Raw genomic sequence first — 22,414 nt, 5'->3', positions numbered from 1 at the left:
CTGAAAGCTGGGGTACAATCTTCCAGTCAGTCGTAAAATTCATTATTTTTCTGCCACTGTGGCTATTTAGGCCTTCAACAGCCCTATTCCTGGCCATGCCACTGACTTGCTACATCGCCTCAGGCCAGTTACTTACAATAAACCCTTGGTCCCTGACTCCCCATCCAGAACACAGGTTAATTCCAACAGCTGGCCCCCTCTTCGGAGCGCTGGAAGGCTTGTTTGTAAAGCCAGTTGGTAGAGTGGCTGGCCCAGTGGCTACACACATTGGCTCAGCAACCCAGCCGGCATGCATCACGGCCAGCAGGGAATACGATGCAGCTTTAAAAAGCATTAAAGGCCTTTGATGTTTTAATATACCTTCCCTAACATCACGTCGCAGCAGCATGCAGTTCTAATAAAGGAAACGTAATAAATACCAAACATACGGCTTCCATTTCTTGCCAGGACAGCTTCAATTGGAATTGTGTCACTGGCTTGAAACATGCTTCTCCTTAGGAGTCTTGCTCTTCTTGCCATGTGGTTTGAATCAGGATTGCTTTCCCTCCCCCTGCCCCAGGGCAAAGTTTGGGAATGCGGGTTAGGAAGGGGAGAAAAAAAATATCAAAACCCTCATGCTTGAAATAGAAAACCACGGCTTAGCCCTCCCGAGGAATCCCAGCGGCGGCTCGTTCAGCGTTGATCTTTGGCAAAACGGAAAAGGCGGGTACGTGAAGCAGGGAGGCTGCTGCTACGGACTCCACCGCTTTGCGGAATTTACCCCGGCATCACCGCTGCTGCCACGGCAGGAAGCCCGCCAGTGAAGTTATGACTAATCAAAGCTCGTGTGCCAGAATATACAGCACTCCACACGCCGGCATCGCACGCTGGGTAAGAGTGTCAACCCCCCTTTTCATTTCATGGCTGGGCCACAGAAAGGATCAGGACTTCATTTGTGCTAGGGCTTGCCTGGGCTGAGCCCTGGCACCTCTAGGCTTGGCAGTTCAGAGCCCTGGCACCTCTGGGCTTGCGGCATCAGTTATGAATATAGAAAAAATTGCTTGAGCCCTGGCCCCTCTTTCATTAAAAATTAAGCCCTGGAAAGGATTAATTGCCTATGGTTACTATCTGCTAGCTAGACTCCAACGAGAGACTGCTGAATTGGAATTAATTTGCAAAATGGACACCATTAAATTAGGCTTGAATAAAGACTGGGAGTAGATGGGTCATTACACAAAGTAAAACTATTTCCCCGTGTTTATTTCACCCCACCCCCACCAACACACACAGTTCCTCACACCTTCTTGTCAACTGCTGCAAATGGACCATTTTGATTACCACTACAAAAAGTTTTTTTCTCTCCTGCTGGTAATAGCTCACCTTAACTGATCACTCTCATTAGAGTGTGTATGGTAACACCCATTGTTTCATGTTCTCTGTGTATATATCTATCTTCCTACTGTGTTTTCCACTGCATGCACCTGATGAAGTGGGCTGTAGCCCACGAAAGCTTATGCTTAAATAAATTTTTTAGTCTCTAAGGTGCCACAAGTACTCCTGCTCTCTCTGCTAACAGAGTTCTTCCTTAGGTTAATTGGCAGAGACCTGTGCTTTGGTATGGCAGATTGTGGGTTCAAACCCTGCTGCTGATGCCCGGGTGGGGGAGTTTCTGACTTGGGGGTAGCAGGGTTTTCTCTTACTGCTCCCCAGAATGTGCGTTCTGAGTGACTATGAGCTTTCTGTTCCTCGGGCCCATGGAACGCTTACTGTGCAGGGCAAGGCTAAGAACCTCCTTAAGACCAGCTTCTTCTGGGATGCCCACAAGATGTGAGTAGATGATCAAAGAAATGTAAATGTGTTAAAGACATGAGCATGCCTAAGCTGAGAAGCCACTCAGTCTTCCTGCCAGAACTCTCACCTGTCCTCCCCCACTATCCTCAGGCATAGGGCCAGGTTGGAAATTAGATTGTAGACTCTTCAGAGGGAGGCTGTGTGGCCTAGCAGATAGAGCACGGGACTAGGATTCCAGAGTCCTGGGTTCTTTGCCAGGCTCTGGCCCAACACTGCCATCATTGAGGCTGGAGCAGGTATTCGCAAACATAGAGATCAGACTTTTAAAATCTGACAATTAACTTCTCTGTGCCTCAGTTTCCCCAGCTGTCAGAAGGGCATAGAATTTATTTGCTGCCCGATGATGTGAGGCTCAACTGGTGTCTCAGAAGCTCTTTGAGAGCCGCAGGTGGCAGGTATTATTGAAGTGACACTCTTTCTATGCAGAAACTTTAAGTTCCTTTTTTGTTTCACCCTGGCAAGAAAGCCACCGTCCCAGTTCGTGCTGCACCTCTCCGCTCAGGGGTTTTCAGGAGAAGCCAGATGCTGTGCAGTTCACCCTAGTATTCACTGCCCTGGGGAGCAAGCAGTTTGAGTTTTCCTTTCCTTCTCAGCAGAAAAGGGCTTGTCCTAGACTCACCATGAACGCCAGCCAGTCCTCCTTTGAATTTCTCCAGAGAACAACGGTAGGTACACCAGGAACGCCTGGGGGGCCTGGATCTCCTGGGGGGCCTATTCTCCCCATTGCACCAGGGTACCCCTAGGAAAGAGAAGGGCAACTCCTTTAAGACGGGCTTGGATTTTTCAGTCAACACAAACCCAGAGCCAGCCTGAACCAAAACCACGTACCCCAACTGAGGGGGAGTTCAGATCTGAACAACTGGGCCGATTCCTGTGACCCAAATGGGATAAATCAAAACCCCGAGATCCAAACAACCCTGGGAAAGTCTGGAGCTGGGAATGAAATATGTGGCTTGTCCCAACTCTAAAATGTACAGAGAATACACACACCAAGCGAGATGCTGAAGGTGGAGATTACAGTTGTAATACCCCAGATGTGGCCTCACTGGTGCCGAATAGAGGGGAATAATCACTTCATCGATGCGCACACATCATACACATCCATCGGGGCACACCACGTTTAGACAGATGAATGATGCTAGGTTGAGAAGGGCCTTTGTACTTGAAGCAGCAAAATCACCATGGTCTCTGTGGCCAAGGTTTTAAGCGACATCTGAGAAACCAGCATCCCTAGGTGGGCCTGCTGGCTACAGTTTCAAGCACTGCCCTGGTGTCTTCCTTCCTTGTTTAAGAGGGAGTGTGGGGTGATTTAAAGGCACCCTGCACACAGACAGGACAGCTGGGAGGACTGGGATTTAACCATGCCAAGGGCTGCAGTTTGGGTTTCTAAAGCTGGGAAAAGAGGCGTTGTGCAGGGACACAGCCTTTGGAATAGGTCTCTGTAGTGCACTGCTGTCCTGGAGAGTTAAGAGTACATCTACACAGCAAAAACACCACCACCCTGGCAGCCGCAAGTGTCAGAGCCTGGATCAGCTGACTCACGGTCCCGTGGCTTGTGTTACAGGCCCAAACCAGCCAGGTAGATATTTGGGTTCGGGCTGGAGCCTGGGCTCTGAGACCAGCGAGAGGGAAGCGTGTCCAGCCAGAGCCTGAAGGTCTACATTGCTATTTTTAGCCCCTCAGCACAAGTCCTGCAATCCCGAGTCAGTGGACCCGAGCTCTGACACTCGCTGCTGTGGGGGTTTCCTGCTGTGTAGATGTACCCTGAGGAGCTAAGTCTCAAACCTAATAGACAACGTGAAGCAGCACTGGAGCGATGCCCGCTTCCCTCCCCCCGACACTATAACATCCAGGGTCTCTCTTTGTCGACAAGGCTATTCCTAAGGTATAGAGAGTCTTTGTTAACAGAGAGGGCAGGGTGGTCTACTAGCAAGAGCACTGAACTGGACCTTGAGAGACCTAGGTTCTATTCTCAAGTCTGACCCTGGATGGTATTGGGTAAGTCACTTTACTGCTCTGTGCATCAGTTTCCCCATCTGTGAAATGGGCATAATAAATACTTTGTACGGTACCTACTGGTAGTTCAGAATAATACTAGTAGCTCAAACCCCTCTACTGTGCTTGTACAGAAAGGCTGTCTCAAGACACAAGCATGCATTTGGCTCTAAAACATCCCAACAAAAGCTGAATCATCATTGTATAAGTATTGGACCACCAGGCTTGGTGGGCAGGAAGCTCACCAGGCAGTTTCTAATCAGAAGATATGTCTGCTGCATTCACCCCTGGACCTAAACCACATCTAATGAACTTCAAGAGTTTTCCAATTTACTCACTTTGTCTCCTTTGGGTCCCAGAGGTCCGCGTCTCCCTCGGCAACCCTGAAAAGCAAAACAAGAGCTGTGTCACTCAACCGTGTTTGTTTGCCCTGCTCCACCTACAAAGATTTCAGATGCTGGCACAGGACAACCTTGACCTGTGAAGATCTCCCAGGCTGGTCATAGGACAGTTATTTCTAAGCAGAGGTACTGCAAACACAGACTGGAAGGCAGATAACTCAACTGGAAGGCTGTTGTTGCTGGCTGGGTGGAAACCAATAGCATGACTGTCATAGGGCCTGTCTACATGGGGCACTCAGGAAAATTAATATGGATTAATGAAAGGTGGGACTTTAAAGTGAATTAGTTAAACTGGATTAAACCCATATGGGCACTCTCATTCAAATTAAAGTGTCGTTAATTCAGTTTTTCTTAGTTAAAATAAGATGAATTAAGGCCACTTTAAGAAACTCAACCCAGCTACATTGCTCAGGGGCATGAAAAATCCACACCTATGAGTGAAGTAGTTAAGCCAACTTAAATCCCCTGTGGGGAAAGCACTAGGGAGATGGAAGAAAATAGCTACCACCTCTTGGGGAGGTCTATTTACTGCAGCAATGCGAGAACCAGTAGTAAGTGTCCACACTGGGGCACTGCAGGGTTTTTAATGTAGACATAGCCAGATTCCTTTTTTTTTTTTTTTTTTTGCAGGAAAATGCTGATTCCCACTACAATGTTCTGTTCCAATTGAAGGGTCCGTTTTGTAGGGAAGGTTTAGTGCAAGATGGAAAATCTAGTCAAAACACAAGGGAGACCCTGATCCAAATCAGGTCAGACTTGAACAGGGGTCTCCCGCATCCCAGCTGAGTGCCATAAGCACTGGGTTATTGGCTATACAGGGGTGAGACAGAGCTGGATACACACACATAGGACAAGGAAATAGTTTCAGCAGTGTAAATCCCACTGATGATCAATGAGACTTTGTTTCTTGACTGCCTCCGTCACTTTTAAAAATGGTACTTAGCAGCCTTGGAAAATGTGATCCTTCTATTTGCCAGTAGCCATCTTTAGTTTGTAAAGCTTTTTGCTCAGGAAAAGGATGAAGTACAAATATCATCAGCGGTGGTGGGGGTGGTATATTTGTGTTTTCAGTTGTTTGTAAGAGCGCCGGCGCTGCCGGGGGACCGGGGGCCGGTGGGGCCGAGCGCCGGCACTGCCGGGGAGCCAGGGGCACCGAGCGCCGGCCGGTGCTGCCGGGGGACCGGGGGCCGGCGGGGCAGAGCGCCGGCCGGCGCTGCCGGGGAGCCAGGGGCACCGAGCGCCGGCCGGCGCTGCTGGGGGACCGGGGGCCGGCCGGCGCTGCCGGGGAGCCAGGGGCCGGCGGGGCCGAGCGCCAGTGCTGCCGGGGACCGGGAGCACCGAGAGCCGGCGGGGCCAGGGGGTGCTCGGCCGGGGGGCCGGGGGCCGGGCCGGAGGGCCGGCGGGGCTGGGGGGTGCTGAGCAGGCCGGGGGATGCTTGGCCGGGGGTTCGGGGGCTGGCGGGGCCAGGGGGTGCTCAGCCGGGGATCGGGGGCCGGGCCGGGGGGTGCTGAGCGGGCCGGGGGATGCTCGGCTGGAGGTCCGGGGGCTGGCGGGGCCAGGGGGTGCTCGGCCGGGGGCCGGCCCAGGCTGGAAACGCCGGGGGGGGGCAGCCTGGGCCGCTCCTCCTCCCCCCACACCCCCCCTTACCTGCTTCAGGCTTCCCGCGAATCAAATGTTCGCGGGAAGCAGGGGAGGGGGCGGAGTTGGGGCGGGGACTTTGGGGAAGGGGTGGAGTTGGGGCGTGGGCGGGGCTGGGGGTGGGGCCGGGGTCCGGTGGAGTGTCCTCCTTTTGGAGGCTCGAAATATGGTAACCCTAGTCTATGTACCCCTGGGGCTACGTGTACCCCTGGTTGAGAACCTCTGCTCTAGCCTAATACAAATTCAGCTCGTTAGCTACTGTAAATCAGCGTAGCTCTATTCAAATCATTAGAGCTATGTCCCTGATCCCAAAATATACCACCTGCATCAACAACACTGGTGATTTCAATTGCAGCAGGAAGCAAACACCTTGAGTCCTGAGGGAAAATTGCAATTCAACACATTCGTTCTGGGCCTGGGGATTTTTACTGAACACAGCCTGCAAGCCAAGCCAACACGTGACTGGTAGCTCTGTAATGCAAGTCCTGTTCTACTAAGCACTGAACGGAGACACTGCCCCCTATCTCCTTCCCCCCCACGTGGGGCTCCGTTCACCCAAGAGTTTAGCTTGAAGGGGGGTAGCATTCATATGGACTTCTGTCAGCCAAGCAAAAAAACCAACCAACCAACCAGTCTCCTTTCACGCTGAGTAGAAGACGAAACAAAGAGCCATAGTCTGTATCAATTATCAATATCCTTCCCTGGACCACCAACCAGGGCTGGCTCTGGCTTTTTTGCTGCCCAAGGCAAAAAAGGCTCCCGCCGCACACACACACCCCCCAGCGTGGCAGGGGAGGGCGCCGAGCCCGGCCGGAGCGCTGGCGGCAAGCCCGCCGCGGCTCCGCTGGCAGCCAGAGCGCCGGAGGAAGGGTGGCGAGCCCGGCCGGGGTTCCGCTCTCCCCCGGCGGCCAGAGCGCCGGAGGGAGGGCGGCGAGCCCGGCCGGGGCTCCGCTCTCCCCCGGCGGCCAGAGCGCCGGAGGGAGGGCGGCGAGCCCGGCCGGGGCTCCGCTCTCCCCGGCGGCCAGAGCGCCGGAGGGAGGGCGGCGAGCCCGGCCGGGGCTCCGCTCTCCCCCGGCGGCCAGAGCGCCGGAGGGAGGGCGGCGAGCCCGGTCGGGGCTCCGCTCTCCCCCGGCGGCCAGAGCGCCGGAGGGAGGGCGGCGAGCCCGGCCGGGGCTCCGCTCTCCCCCGGCGGCCAGAGCGCCGGAGGGAGGGCGGCGAGCCCGGCCGGGGCTCCGCTCTCCCCCGGCGGCCAGAGCGCCGGAGGGAGGGCGGCGAGCCCGGCCGGGGCTCCGCTCTCCCCCGGCGGCCAGAGCGCCGGAGGGAGGGCGGCGAGCCCGGCCGGGGCTCCGCTCTCCCCCGGCGGCCAGAGCGCCGGAGGGAGGGCGGCGAGCCCGGCCGGGGCTCCGTTCTCCCCGGCGGCCGGAGCACCGCACCGTGCCGCCCCCCTCCAGGTGCCGCCCCAAGCACAAGCTTGGTGGGCTGGTGCCTGGAGCCGGCCCTGCCACCAACAGTAATGAAAATTACTCATCAAACTGCTCTGTCCATATTTCCCAGTAATATTTGAGGGTAGCTGCCTTGGCACAGAAATAATTCAACTATCATTCTGAAGAAGAGGCCATTATCCAGAACGTTGTACTGGAACAACATTGGCCAACAGGTATGAATTCCACATGGCTTCATGCTTTGTGGACGTCCAGCCGCAGACGTTCCGGCCCCGTGCACAGCAATTTTGAGGCTTTTTTTTTTTTTAATAGAATCATATGGCGCACATTTCTCCTGAATGACAGCCACCTCGGGGGAGTTCATCCTAGAATATGATTCTCTGTAAAATGCCTGATGTTTAAAAAGTGCTATTGGAAAGTTCTGGCTGACTTTCAGGATGTGTGTAATGCCGACGGACGCTGTTGTGGGTAAAATATAAAGCAACTCCCGGGTATAAAAACACAACAGAGCTAGGAGAGGCAGCCATGGACATGAATTAGTCCTGCTGATTATTTGTGCTAGCAACCCACCTGTTTAATGGGCGGTGTGTGGAGCGATCGTCCGTGATTTCGCTCTCCACACAGACGCCCAGAATATAAGAGCTGTGGGCACAAATGTCTCTAAGTATTTATACCATGCCCACATCCATGGTATCTGGAAGCTATACCCAGTGGTCTCAAATCTGGGCACCTACCAACTTGTGCATATTAATAAGTGTCCTGATTTGCAGAGATGTTGAGTCTCCACATCTACCACGGAAGTCAGTGAGAGCTGGGAAATTAAGTTCTAGGTTCCTACTGGCTTGGGATGCTCGCACAGCTAAGCTGTTGGAGCGACCGGCTGGAATCGGGCATTCTAGTGCGGCTACCAACCTCTCTTCTCTCGTACGAGACCAGCCCCTCTGCATCCCCAAAGGACGTTTCCAGGCAACACTATACTGCTTAAGACTATCAAAGCCTCCTTGTGCAGCCCCAACTGCATCGGTACCTTCCTCGAGTCCCTTCCCTGGTTTTCCTCATCCTTTACCTTCAGGGCCCTGCTCAGTTCTGCTCTCACCTAACCCCTTGCTAAAAGAAACCCACCAGTTCAGCTGGTTATACTCACATTCCATCCTGAACTGCCATCTCGCTCTCTCTGTTTCTCTAAATTCTCTTCAACATCTGCTCTTCTTTTGTCTCCTCTGCCTGCTTGTTATTATTTATATCGCCGCCCCCCCCCCCGCACCCTTCCCCGAAGAATCACTCTTCCCATTCACCCCTCCCTCTTTTCCATCTTCTCTCAGATGACATCGCCGGACGTTCTCACCCCTGAACTGTTAGTCCGTGCATGTTGCGAGTTAGCGGATAGCCCCTTCAAAGGCCTCAACGTCTCCCTATAACCTCTTTGCATCCACACTGGGGAGACCTACACGGCGGCGCAGGACTTTCTCTCAAGCAGGGCAAACCATTCAGCCAAAATTGGGGAGAAAGGTTGATTTTGTGGTTAAGGCACTGGACAAGGTCTCAGGAGGGCTGGGTTCAAATCCAGACGCTGCCACTGCCTTCCCGTGTGACCTTGGGCAAATCACTTATGCTCTGTGTGTCATTTCAGATTATAATCCTTCCTTCTGCCCTTTGTCTGTCTAGTCTATTTAAGACTGTAAGCAACTCAGGACAGGGACACTCACACTATGTTGCTGTTAGCTCAGCCACGGCACAATGCGTCTCCAATCTCAGCTGGAACTTCTACATGCAACAGTCATACAAATAATGACTAATATTGAAATTAATCTGTACCTGAGTCTCATAAATGGACTGGTATTTTCAAAGAGAAAAAAATCCTTCTTCCATGGTCTTGGCCATGGGCACATATAAACTACGCTGTGTTCATGTTTGGGATACTCCATCTTTCTGTATTTTGATGGACAGTGAACTGATTAGATTAGATTCTCCTAGCTCACATTAATGAATAGCCACCATAAATCCACAAAATAAATGCCATCTCAGGAGGGAAATATTACAGACAAACATAATAATCCTGACAGATGATGGACAGAAAGAGGTGAAGATTTGGGAGTTGTTACTGAATGCAACAGTCATCATGGCATCAGCTACAATTTCACAGTATATATTTCTCTCTCCTTACAAGCCAAATTCCTCTTACATTGATACCATTTAAAGCAAGACAAAACACATTCACAGCACCAAGAATAATGGACTCAATGGCTGTAGCATTTCAGAGCAGAAGATGAAAATTGATCCATGGGGTCTCTTAAAGAAGAAAGTTCGTATTTTTCTCGGTAAATTATACTCTGTCATTCTGGAGCATAATCCTTCATCTTCCAGAGCGACCTGACATTTGTAACTGCATGTGTCATGAAACAACGGATAACTCCTTAGAGAAAACCAGAGTTATGCTTCTGCATTTGCTTCCCCTATGGAATCACAATGGGTTTCTATCAGATTTCAGAGTAAATCCTGGAATACAAAACATGCCAATTCCTTCAAATAACCAGTGCTAAATTTGATTAATAAACAAACAAACAAAAAATGAATAAAAAAAGCCTGACAATACTTACAAACTACCTTGAACCCGCCCCATATAAAACATTGGCAGTCAAAACCCCAGCACAGAAGCTTCTAATGTGGTTAAATCTTTGGAAGAATGAGACGCAGAGATCACAAGCATCAACAGTTTTTAAAATAAAAAAAATACTTTGCACTTAACATAGTGCTTTTCACCTCTAGACCTCAGATCTCTTTACAAACGCTTAAGAAGTATCATCATTCCCACATTTCAAATGGACAGACAGACACATAGGGGAGAGAAATGACTTGACCAAGGTCACCTGGGAAATCAGGAGAAGAGTTGGGAATAGAACCCAGGTTACCCAATCTCAAACCTTTACTTAGTCCACTACACCCTACTCTGATGCCCCTCTCTGCAAAGACTAGGCACAGTCTGACCTGGTTAGCAAATGCCGTCTGTGCAAAGTTATTAAGGAAAGCTCCATCTAGGATTCATTATGTGGGCAGCTACTCAAAACAGTTTGCAAAGGCATAAAACTTCTGCTGAGGAACTGCAGCAAAGCAGAGACACGCAGGCTGCGCTAGAAAGTGGAAAGCATCCTTGCTTTAGGAGTATGACACATTAGCAGCCCAAAGGAAGATCAATTGCTTTTTCTTTGCACAGACAGAGAGACGGCAACAGAATACGCTAGGAGTGCCCTTTTCCAACATTAAGCATAAGCACCGCTGCATTAACCTTGCCCGGGTTAAGAGCTGCATCCCCTTGGCTCCCGCACCAACATGGCTGTTGACCACAAACCTCATGCTATCTCCATCTGCCTGTGCTTTACTGCCTTCTAAAGGCAACTAATGCTGCCAGGGCGGAGCAGATGAACATCGACGCTGCAAGCACAGCCTCGCTTTCCCCAGCTCTCCATCCAGCAGAGAATCATGATCTCAGAAGCCAAGTGTCAGACCCTGTGCAGAGCTAAATGGGATCAAAATGTTAAAGCGATCGCTTGGCTTTTCCGAAGCACAGAAAAAGCCTGACGGGGCCATTTTCAAGAGATCAGAAATATACAAATCTAGAACCAGAGAGACTTGTGCATGCAAATAAATAGAAATCTGAGAGTTTGTGAAGGCCAGGAAGGAGGAGAAGGGACAACCAGGGCACTCTGGAAACAAAGAGAAACTGAACATGTAAGACAGGGAGCAAACCAGGCTTCCATTCAAGACAGGTTGTTTATCTTTATTGCCATGTTGCCCGGGCTATCACTTTTCCACAGCCCTGCGGCAATGGGACATTCTACTGAGCTCGGAAGAGGGAGAGGAATTCTCATTATTGCAGCCCAATCATGACTCCTGGGTTCTAATTCCTGACTCACCCTAGGGCTTTGGCCATATCATTCTGCCTCAGTTTCCCTCCTTATTTCTACTACAGTGGCACCTAGAACCCCCAGACAAGACTGGGCCCCCACTGTGCAGGGTGCTGTACATAAGAAGAGATTGTCTGTTGTATAAGTGTTTGGGGGGCAGAGACTAAGGGTGGGAGCAGGAACAGAGGCACAGAAAGGAGGCCCCTAACTTTGTTGCTCAGTAGTTGTGCAACCTTTGGGCCCAACACCCAGACCTTAATTTTAGGGACTTTAAGGAGAAGTCTGTCCATTTTACCCCAAGCAGATTTTGACTCCCCCAAAAGGCGAAGTGTCAGAGACTGCATGAAGTCCACCAGGGACTTAGCTGTTGCTGTAGACTTAATGTGGAAGGTGCTAAGATATGTGGTAATGGGCGTCAGTATAAAGTTTTAAGAGAGGAGAGAGGATGTGATTAATATAAGCTTAAGAGCCTTAACTAACTCTGGGTTTCTTGTGTCTGTAATGTTTGTACTATTTAAAAACAGAAATCAACAACCATAATTCCATGTGAAAGCCCCCCCAGTGAAAACCTGCCTGAAGCCCGTGGGGATGTACTGTACTCAGCTAGGCCATAACCACTCGCCATTGCCTGCGCTACCCCAGCCACACTCCCGTTTGTAGCGCGCGAGCTCCTTGAGAGCTGCCCCGGGTTCGTGAGTTGGAAATCGCACCCCTCGCTCCAAGTGCAGACGCCACCTCGGGCTTTCTTTGTGGACTTGGTGCAACCGGGACTTGTCCTCAGTGGCGCTGCTCCGCTCCCAGACAGCGCGATCTCCTCCCTAGCCGCCCGCGCTCAGCCTGGCTTCCTGAGGCAGCACAGCGTGCAAGTCCAAATACAAGCCAATCGAGCATCAATCAACCGGCTCTCATGCCTGTTGTGCCTCCTGCCCCCTCCCCACTTTCAGAACCAACGAGCACCCCTGCGTTCCTCCACTGTGCTATTGCTGGGGTCGGCAGCACTTTAACCCAAGCCCTCTGCTGGGTCTCTGCTAACTCTACAAGCAGAGTTAGACAGCAAGAGCCAGCACAGGACACTGGGACAGACGACTCCGCTGGAGACACCAATGGTCCAACTCCTCTCCCGGTGGCAAAACTCCCCAGTGCCTGGCTCGAGAGACAAGCACCCAATCCCAAGCGATAGGAGGCTGGCCTCCTTCCAGCAGCCGAAACCCTCCAACTCCTCTGCACTGAGGAGCCCTGACCCAGCCTTTCTAGCTGATAACACCCTGCCACGCTGGAGCTTCCCTCACCTGCCTGTCTCTGTGTGACTGCAGCAGGGACGAGCTGGGCTCCTCTTCCTCATCACAGCCTCTGTGGATTCATCTCCCCCTGTGCATACACTCGCCCTCAACACCCACTGCACCTGGGAAGCCCGGCCCTACCCTGAATAGCATTCAGCTTCCCTCTCCTCCTCCAGGGTCTTCTCCCATCTCCAATCCCGCCAACTGGGTTCCCTGCCGCTTGGAAATTGTGCACTGAAAAGACAGGACCTAACACAATCCACACTGTGCACTGGATTAGTAGCTTTGCTTAGTGTCACCCTCCCTCCCTCCCTCTCCTCACATCACATCATGTCACATCTATTGCAGACTGTGAAGCCCTCAGGCCAGGCGCCCTGTCTTTGGCCTTTCTGCAAGGCACCAGGCACAGCTGTGCAATCGCTAAAGCAAGGAAGGAGAGTCTGAAGCACTGAGCCAGGCTAAGCAGAGCAGAGCCCACTGGGTAAGGCCAGAACTTACAGCAAGAATCAAGACATCTGGTCCAGTAGAGAGACATATTGGAGCAGCAGAATTTATTGCCACGTTCACAGGGGCCTGTGCATTGTGTGGGGCCCTAGGCAATGGCACCGACCTAAAACCAGCTTGGGAGAAAAATATTTTCCAGATTTAATGCCTTCTGGGACATAGTTAAACACTTGAAAAATCCATCACTTCTTTGCTTTAGTCCCTGGGGCATTTTCACAACCTTTCGATGGGGCTTGTGCGCCTAAAACCACCTAGATGGGCTGGGCGGCTCAGAACCCCAGTGAGAAATGGGATCGACACAGGCCAATTGCCAGGCCTCCGATTTACAAAAGGAAACACCTGAAATTACTTGAAGCAACTCCGAGTCCCTGGATCATAGTTACAAGCCAGGTTACGTTTTTCCATTCAGGATCTGCCTCATGGCAGATGTTAAGACAAAATTAACTGGTCACACATATGCGCTGTACTATGGGGAGTAGGGCTAAAGTCACTGACCCACAACTCGACTCCCACTTCAGACAAGTGGATGAAACACACCAGAGCAGGCCCGTGTGCAGAGGGCTCTAGAACAAGGAGTGTGACCTACAAGGGACATTTAGAGCTGGCTGAAATATTTTGGTTGAAACATCTTTTCAGCAGTCGATTTTTCAGTTTTGTTTAGCCATAAAAGAACAGTTCTACCAAAAAAAAAAAAAAAAAAAAATCGAACTAAACACCAATTTTTCCCCTCCTGAAATATTTGGCAGGAAATGTACAGCTTTCTTCTACTAGCTTTAATCACGTTGGCTTCTGCCAGGCTAGGCCATGTCCACCGAGTACATGGAGCTGACATTTTGTTGCATGCTCTGCTCATGTGATTCTCCCTGTCCTGATGGCAAGACAGCAGGATTGTCAAAAGTCGTAAAAACTTTGTGACTCTTGGAGTCTTCTTGGCATCTGTTCTATTCTCTAGTGTAGTCCTGCAGGCAAAAACAGCAGCAGCAAGAAAGTGGCTCGGGGGGGCGGGGGAACGACACCTAATGGACCTAAATTTAAATGTCAAGTGACCCAATACCCTGGTGATAAAACACATTTTGTCTGAGGATGGGGGATGGGAGATGGAGCAGAATTGATCTTGTGACTGGGACAGAATTCTCTTAGGGCTGATTATTTTACATACAGTTAGTTGTTGCCATTAGAAAGTCACCCACGGCAGTTATAGGGAAATCACTGTGGTATTTGCTGTACCACTGTGTGGGAACTGTGGGTAAAGGATGACCATTTAATGACAACGACTGGAGAGCCGGAGCACACGTACAACCACGTAAAACCGGCTGCTGGTAGAGAACTTGATACATGCAGATTATTAAAGGGAAAAGCAAATAACTCAGAATGCTAGTCCTGGAAGTTTGTTTAAGCAGAGATGGTCCAGATGGCTTTCATTGGATGGTGGACAAACATCCAGCCAGCCAGCCAGCTAAGATCATGTTCATAGCCGTTATCAGAGGCTAAGGCCTTCAGAAATGGAGGGTTAATGCAGTCTGTGATGGACGTGGAACTGCGCTGTAGTAATGTAAGAATACTGTATGTTGACCTGGTTATTGGGATGGTCGCTGTATGCGATATTGGGTTAAATCAACAGCGCTGTTAGGAAAGAAAGTGGAAGGTGAAAACAGTGATTCTGGATAAGAGAGAGAGACACCCACACACACCCCACTTGGGGGTTACAGGACAACGGGAGAGCCACTGACTTTGAGGAGACTGGCTCCACCTTCCGCTGAATCCACCAAGCTGGTTTTGGACAGCAGGGCTAAAAAGCCTGGGAACAGAGAGAACAAAGAGCTCTGGCTGGATAAAAAAGGGACCATCTAGGGAGAGACAGTTGTTGGGGACCTGTTCAGGGGAACAGACTGACACCCACTGGGGTGTCAGGAGACAGGTCTGCCTGGTCCATCATCACCGGGTGGCAGGACTTTAAGCAAGACAGACGTGCACATAGACTGGTCATTGCACTAAAATCCCTTTTGTCTCATGTCTTCAGTGCTACTGTGAAGATTAAACAAGCTTGGTTTATGAAGGCCGGCTGGCCACTGTATTCACCTCCGGTCACACACTACCAAAGGGTAGCACAGTTGTCACACACAGGGATGTAGCCAAGGGCCCGGTCTAAGATTGGGAGAATCAACTGATTCCACCCCAGGAAAGGTAAAGGCCCAAGGCCTGGTACCTGAGGTACACTCGGAGAGGGGATGGAGATGCAGCTAGCCCTGGACCCATGGCATAGTCTTTCCCCACCCGCGAGGCGGACAGGTTAGTCCAACAAGGGATCTCTGGGCGGCACAGGCGAGGGAGATGAACAGCAGGTGTAGGGAAAACAGCAGCGTGCCAGGTCCTCAGCAAACATGCTGCATATGAAGCACCATGACTCTTCAAAACCTCCCTCCTTCACACAACCCTTCCCTCCCCAGGCCTGCACCAGCATCTTGGCTATTGGCTCAGGCAGCTGCCCATTGACCCAGGCTTCCTGTCTCTGCTCCCGCAACACTAACCTCAGCCTGGTTCCACAGAGCCAGTGATGGATGCCCCCTGCCCGCCCCCACAACACGTACTGTTGTTTGGGGGGTGGGAGAGGGAAGGAAAGCAACAAAGAAAAGGGGGAGAGCTGAAGACAAATAAAATATAGAAGGTTGGGCAAGACATACATAGAAGGAAGGATGGTTTAGTGAATAGGGAACCTGATTGGGCCTCTGGATACCTGGATTCTATTCCTGGTTTGGCCACTGACCCACTGTGAAGTCCTGGGTGAGTGATTTTGCCTCTCTGTGCTGCTGTTTTACCTCCTGCCCTGCTCTTTGGGGCAGAGACTGTCTTTCACCATGTATTTGGACAGCACCTAGCACACTGGGGACCTTGGGTGGGATTTCAAGGTGCTATTGCTATACAAACAAACAACATGGAAAAACAAGAGAAGAAAAAATGGGAGGAGAAAGAGAGGAAATGGACAGAGCGAGGGCAGCAATTGTTCTGGGACATGGTGCAAGGGCACAAGAGAGCTGGGTCACATGCATCCACCAATCTGTGGTGCATTGAAGACTGTGTTGGAATTGCAAACTATCATTTTAAGACTGCAGGTGTGTGGGGGGGGGTGCGGGGGGGGGGGGGGAACATCCTGCTTGCAGGCAAGGGGCTCCATAGGGAAGCGTGCCATGATGAGTCAGTCTGGACAGAGCCAGTCTAGAGCAAGGTGGGGGGAGTTGTGTCTCGCTGTCTTAGGGAGCAGTCTGCTTTCTCTCTCTCTGTTTTGGGGTTCTTGTGTGTTATCGGTTTGAATTCTCAGAAATAAAGTTGTGTTATGTTGCAATCTTCCAGCCAGAGTAGTTTAATCTAAGTTCTCTCTCTGTGTCTATGCTGTGAACATAACACAATCCATCACCAACTGGGGACTCTAGCAAAAGTAAGAAGCTGGAAGTCACCGGGGGGGAACTTCTAACCCTCAGGATGCTTTAGCTCAAAAGTGCCTGTATTCCTAGAACCCTCAAATGATGCTTTGGTTGACGTGAGAATTACGAACAGGAGGACTTTTCTGAAGTTTGCCAATGCTGTAGAAGGCACCAAGGCTTTCAAGCCTTCCTGGGCAGCAGGGAAGCAGCAGCTGCTCTTGCAAGTATCATTGCAAACCCTCAACATTTCAGAAAGCATTTGCCTTTCTTTCCGCCAATGAGCTGGATTTTACTTCTGTCTGCCCAGGACTGTATATGCATCATCCCCTCCACATTCATTCAGCTAGAAAACAGGGGGGGGGGGGGGGGCGACAGTGACGCCACCTTAAGGGTTAACAGTTTAATATTTTACAGTAGACTGCCCGTAGTTGTGGGAGCGGGGCTGAAAGGAAGGGAAGGACGAGGTGTACCTGGGTTATTGCCGAATGCTCAATTCGGCATTAATGGCTGCCTCCTGCGGTTACTGATGGGGACAGGGAGCAATGACAGCTCAGCATGGCTGCCAGAGGGGTGGAAGTCTCCTGACCTCACCAGCAGTCAGGCATGGAGAAGAGCCTCCAATATCTGAGCCTCTTCTTCAGACACCTCCCCGCCTTCCCCCAAATCCATGTGCCGTTGCAGTCACGGTCGCTCGTAACTTCTGACTGCTTCAGTTATGGTAAATGAGGATTCCCCACTGTATACAGAACTGTTCCCTCAAACACAACCCCTCACACCTCACTTCACTTACAGGCAAACCTGGTGGTCCTTGCGGCCCCCGGGGTCCTGGCTTCACTCGAACCTGTTGCCCGTCTGCTGCTGTCCACAAGACACCGGCCTGACCATGGTCCTCACTCCCCTTTGCTTCACTGCCTGTCTTCCCTCGATGCACGACCCCTTTGTTGTGCTCTGTGGGGACCACCTCAGTATCCAGTGATGTCTGCATTGGTTTCACAGCATCCTCGGGGCTTAGGGAAGCTTTAGAAGGGCTCTCTAGGGTTCCTTCACCCACAGGTGCCTCCGCCTTCCTATGGGAGTCAGAAGAGGGGGCCCTGGCTATGTTTCCTGCAGAGCCCACTGTCTGGCTGACCTCTGCGGAGACTTTGGAGAAGATGGAAGGGTTGTCTAGGTCTATGATGGCATCAATCGGTTTGCTGCGTGAGAACCAGGTCCGAGAGCCCGTGTCTCCCTTCAGCTTTTCCGTAGTGATGTTCTCATCCTGGGGTTTCGAAACGTGGTCTTTCTTGGAAGCCGGTCTGTTTACTTTGGTGGAGGTTCGTGAAAGGATAATGTTGTCATCAGCCACCTGAACATCTCGACGCCCAGAAGGAGGAACTGAGGTAACCGTGGTAATGGAATCACTGGCATTTCCTGTGACCTCCAACTCGCTTCTGCCAACCCCGGGCCTGCCAGGTCCTGTGATTTTATTGTAGGTGGCGTTCAAAAGCTCGAAGCCTTCCTCTTCAATAGAAAGGTGTTCCTCCTCTTCCTCCTCCTCAGCAGAGAGCCTTTTAGTAGAAGGGGCTGAAGCGAGGGCACTTCCATTGGGCCTGGGCCTAAGGTTCTCTTGGGAATTCTCCCACACCAGGGGTGGCCGCACGGCCAAATCTGAAGTGGTAAATTTTGAGCCCTGAAAGGGAGGAAGAAGAAGGACATTTTTAATCATTTTAACCTGACAAGACATTCTCTCTTCGCATTCCAGGCCTTTGGAAAACACCTGCTGTTGGCCATGCTAGTCCAGAAACAACCCATGTTTATTAGCTTTTAGGTCCAACCTTTTCTCCCTCACCCATGAGCAAAGGGGCATTGGGTAGGGCTGGGTAACAGCGGCATAGAGCAAGTAATTCATTTATTTTTGATTATACAGAGTTGCTGGGTTGTTTGGTTTGATCTGGTGTAGTGGGAAGACTAGTTTATCCCTAATTTCAGGGCAAAATGGAACTTCTCAGCTAAGGAGCCAGAACCCAGAGCTCCTTAATTCACGAGCATCATTTTAGAAGATTGCTAAAGGCACCCAGAGCATTGGCCAAGTGAAATTCTAGGCCACGGACAAAACTTTAACATGTAGCCGCTTCTCTCAGCCTCGAACTAAAGGGTAAAACAAAATTAAACACCTGTTTTTGTGGAGGGGCGCCAGGGGCCAGAGTTATGAGGATGGAAATCCAACTCTGGTGCAAGCGGATTTAACTGAAGTCCACGGAGTTACACGAGGCACAAATCCATAAACCCAAAGTCTTTGAGATACAACTTTCAAAGCACTTAAAGTCTCCTTGTGGTCTCAGTGCAGTCACACACTCAGGCATGTCTCAATTAAGGGCAACTGCTAAGCTCCCAGCCCTTACTCTGAAACTTCCTCTTCCATTTAACAGCAGCTGGAATAACACTCTAGGCAGCAAACCTCCTTGAGGGTCCAGCAGGGAAGGGGGTTGGGAGGCAGGGAGAAGGAAAGATAAGAGGAAGTGCAGTCTCTGGGACATCTGTGGCAAATTAATGAATTAAACATGGTGACTGGCAAGGGTTTCATTCTGGGCTAGCCCATCATAGTAAACTGCCCCCTTAGGGATGGTGAAAGCAGCAATTGTTCTTGCAGCTTCCTAGCACAAGAGAGATGGAGTCCCGGTACCTCACCCTTCCCCATACAGTGACAGGGGAGTGGGAAGAGGGGAGGGGGAAATCATGACATTAAAAAAGTTCCAAACTCAAAAAAGAAAATAACCTCCCTAAACAAGTAAGATGTTCTACCCAAAGTGGTTTCGCTGCATTAGAACATATGTTGTCTGTTGTCTCAGACTGTAAGCCCTTTTTGTTCTGTGTCTGTAGAGTGCCTAGCACACCTGAGTCCTGGTCCATGCCTAGGCGCTACCACAATACAAATAATAAATCACAATCAGAATCCTCTTAAAGCAGTCACTAGAGGGAGACTACACCCCACACTTGCGTTACCCTTTTAAATCTCCCACAACTGCAGCTCCATTGGTGATAGCAACAGCAGGAATGCTAGTGTAGACAGAGTTATCAGCCTTGTTACCAGGGTTATACTGTTGTAAAATGGGGACAGACCAAGAAGGAACACTTGGGCTAGAGAGGATCTCATGTACATCCACATCTGCCGGGAATCTTGCTTTGAGCAGAACTGGTTAGCAACATCATTTAGCCCAACTGTTTGTTAGGCACCTGGTCTTGGTTAACAGACCCGCTGTTGCTTATTTAGAAATGCTGAATTAATCGGTCACAAACAGCTAGTGCACCACGAGGCAAAATCAAGAGAGGAAACTTATAACTAAACTTCCAGAACATGTGGTGCCTCATTTAACATGACAGGAGGGCGGGAAGAGGTGGAAACCAGGAGGAAGGAAAACAGACCTCACTCCGTTACCCTGCCCACAGCTCTGTTTCTGTAACAGTGTTAGAAGAGGCCTGGATTCACAAGGAAGCAGGGCCAGGCGCGTGGGTGTCCATCAAAGCCATGATCCTGCTGATAAGTTAACACAACACAACCATCCCCTTTTAAGTTCACCTATTAGAATCAATGAGATGCTGTCTTGATTACAGAGAAACCTGAACAAGATACAGCTCTTATCAAGCAACTTCTTATCTTGTGCCCTAAGGTATTGCCAACATCCTAGGTAGAGCTGGGCAGGAAAGTTTCCCCGTCCCATGAACATTTTTGAGATTTTGAAATTTTGGCCCTTCCCAAATCAGGACAAAGTGAAAAATCTCAAAAATGTTCATGATCCAGAAAGGAGGAGGGGGAGAATTCAGTTCCAGTTAATGGAAACATTTTGTTTTGACTGTGTCCATTTAAAAATCTGTTTTTACTCTAATTAACTTACCTTTCAAAACAAAAAGTGGTTTCAAACTGGAAAACCAAAACCATTTTCATTTCCAATAGGTCAAAAGAAACATTGACCATTTCAAAACGTTTTCAAAAATATTTCAAGTTGAGAACTCCATCAAAAGAGACCCTTTTCCCACAGAAAATTCTGATATTGCTGGATCAGCATTTTTCAATGAAAAACGCTGTGTCAAAATATTGCTGACCAGCAACGATCCAGGTATGATTCTCTCCTCATGCAAGTTTTACCCTGGTGTAATTCCAGTGACTTCAGAGGAGTGGCTCCCAATTTACACTGGAGTAAGAGGAGAATCAGAATGTGTCGTATCATTCTGCATAAGCCATCCATTTTTGTGGGTCCTTTGGGTGCCGCTTAAGGCAAGTTGCCCTGTACTTAACAGGTATCCATACTCACTGCAGGAGTTTGTTTCAATCAGGCTGAGCGCTCATGACAAGTATTTTAATACTCAATGCCACAGATGTAAGCCCTGGTTACTTACTAATGGAACTAACAGCGAGCTTGCCGTGAGGATAAATGTCTTTTTCAGGAAGTCTCCCACCACAGCACTACTGTATTTGCAGAGCAGTGTCCGTAGTGGAAGCACTAGTACAAGTAGAGCTCTGGCAATGACAAGCATTTTTTCCTCTCTGTTAACTAGTCCTGCTTTGAGCCAGGCTAGACACGGTGGTAAAAACGCGGATGGCTCTGTCTATACTATCACTCCTGCTGTTGCTGTCCCCACAGTGAAGCTACTAGGAGATTAGTGTATTCAAAGCATTTTTGGCCAACAACTCCAATGTTCGTTTCCTCAAGAACTAAATGAAGCCACAAATGAAACCCTGGATGACATGCTTGATTGAGCTCTACACACAACGTGTGCATATTTGTAAAAATAGGGACATTTCTCTGTCAGTGATTTCTTCCAATACTGCTCCTTGGAAAAGAGAGTTGGTTGGGCTTCTAGATGACTAAATATAGATACACACAACTTATTTAAAGGAAACTGAACTGAAACTTGGGGCCAAATAGTAAATCCTTCCACTCTGTGGCTGTGCAAGTGCTGCTCCATGGCACCGTACTGCAGTCATCAGGGCACTGATCTAGCTGAGTGGGTTTCAACCTGTGGGCCGTGGACTCCTGGGGGCCTGCAGACTATGTGTAAGATTTCCAGAGGGGTCTGGCACCTCCCTTCAAAAATTTGTAGGGGGTCTGCAAATGAAAAAAAGGTTGAAAACCTCTGATCTAGCTGAAATAAGTGTAAACTCCATACAGTTAGATACGGCATTTCCACAATTAAAATGAAGGAAAGTCAATAACACATTGTTGTCTGATGCACAGAGTCCACAGTAATCCACTTCCTCGAGTGTCTCTCACACAAGATTCAGTCTCCTGGCAAGCCTGATTAACAGAGAAACAAACAGCCACCTCGAGCAGAAATAAAGAAGAAAAAAAATCACTTCAAAATGAATTATTTGAGTTCAGAATAAAAACAAACACAACTGGAGTCCCAGGATTGAGAGGCAGCATCATCAAATCAGCAGCTCTCTAGGGTGACCAGAGAGCAAGTGTAAAAAATGGGGATGGGGCGCAGGGGGTAATAGGCACCTATATAAGAAAAAGCCCCAAATATCGGGACTGTCCCTATAAAATCGGGACATCTGGTCACCCTAGCATATCCACAGAGGTCAGTCACACTGCAGAAAGGAAGTCAGGTTAAAAACAGGACCTGGACATGCCCAGTTCACTACCTGAAGGAAGATCTACAGAAGACAGAACCAGATCAGCAGAACGACACACAGTTGCTTGCCTGAAAAGATGTATGGACATGATATAAATATACAGCAAAATGTCCCTGCACTCTACGTGCTGTTTAACCCCAACCAACTTATTATCCTCTTTGTGGACATTCTGAAACAATTTAACGGGGGCATTTACTTATCTTCAAAGGAGCTGATATAGGCACTCTCTAAGGGGGTAAAATAAGTTTGTCTTCTGGAGAGAGAGAGACACACACACATTAATAACTGAAGGGATGCAGATATGGGGAAAAGAACACAAACCAAAAGCCTTTACTACTTGCAATCAAACTGGACTGAACCTCCAGGACAAATAATTTCATGTTACAATA

At 49.8% G+C, this 22,414-nt stretch overlaps 1 protein-coding gene across 3 annotated transcripts in view; it reads right to left on the bottom strand.

The window, feature by feature from the left end:
* The window catches only part of COL27A1 (collagen type XXVII alpha 1 chain), a 253,052-nt gene that overhangs the window by 109,255 nt on the left and 121,383 nt on the right, over positions 1–22,414 (bottom strand). For all 3 annotated transcript variants that reach the window (XM_005309140.4, XM_065571907.1, XM_065571906.1), the window contains exons 7-9: positions 17,202–18,080; positions 4,164–4,208; positions 2,450–2,569 (exon numbers count right to left, since the gene is read on the bottom strand). In XM_005309140.4, coding sequence (XP_005309197.4) covers positions 2,450–2,569; positions 4,164–4,208; positions 17,202–18,080 — 1,044 coding nt within the window. The remainder of the gene's footprint in view (positions 1–2,449; positions 2,570–4,163; positions 4,209–17,201; positions 18,081–22,414) is intronic.

This window comes from Chrysemys picta, chromosome 18 (genome assembly GCF_011386835.1).
Source record: "Chrysemys picta bellii isolate R12L10 chromosome 18, ASM1138683v2, whole genome shotgun sequence".
Taxonomy (NCBI): domain Eukaryota; kingdom Metazoa; phylum Chordata; order Testudines; family Emydidae; genus Chrysemys; species Chrysemys picta.
This window is presented reverse-complemented; position numbering and strand designations above follow the sequence as displayed.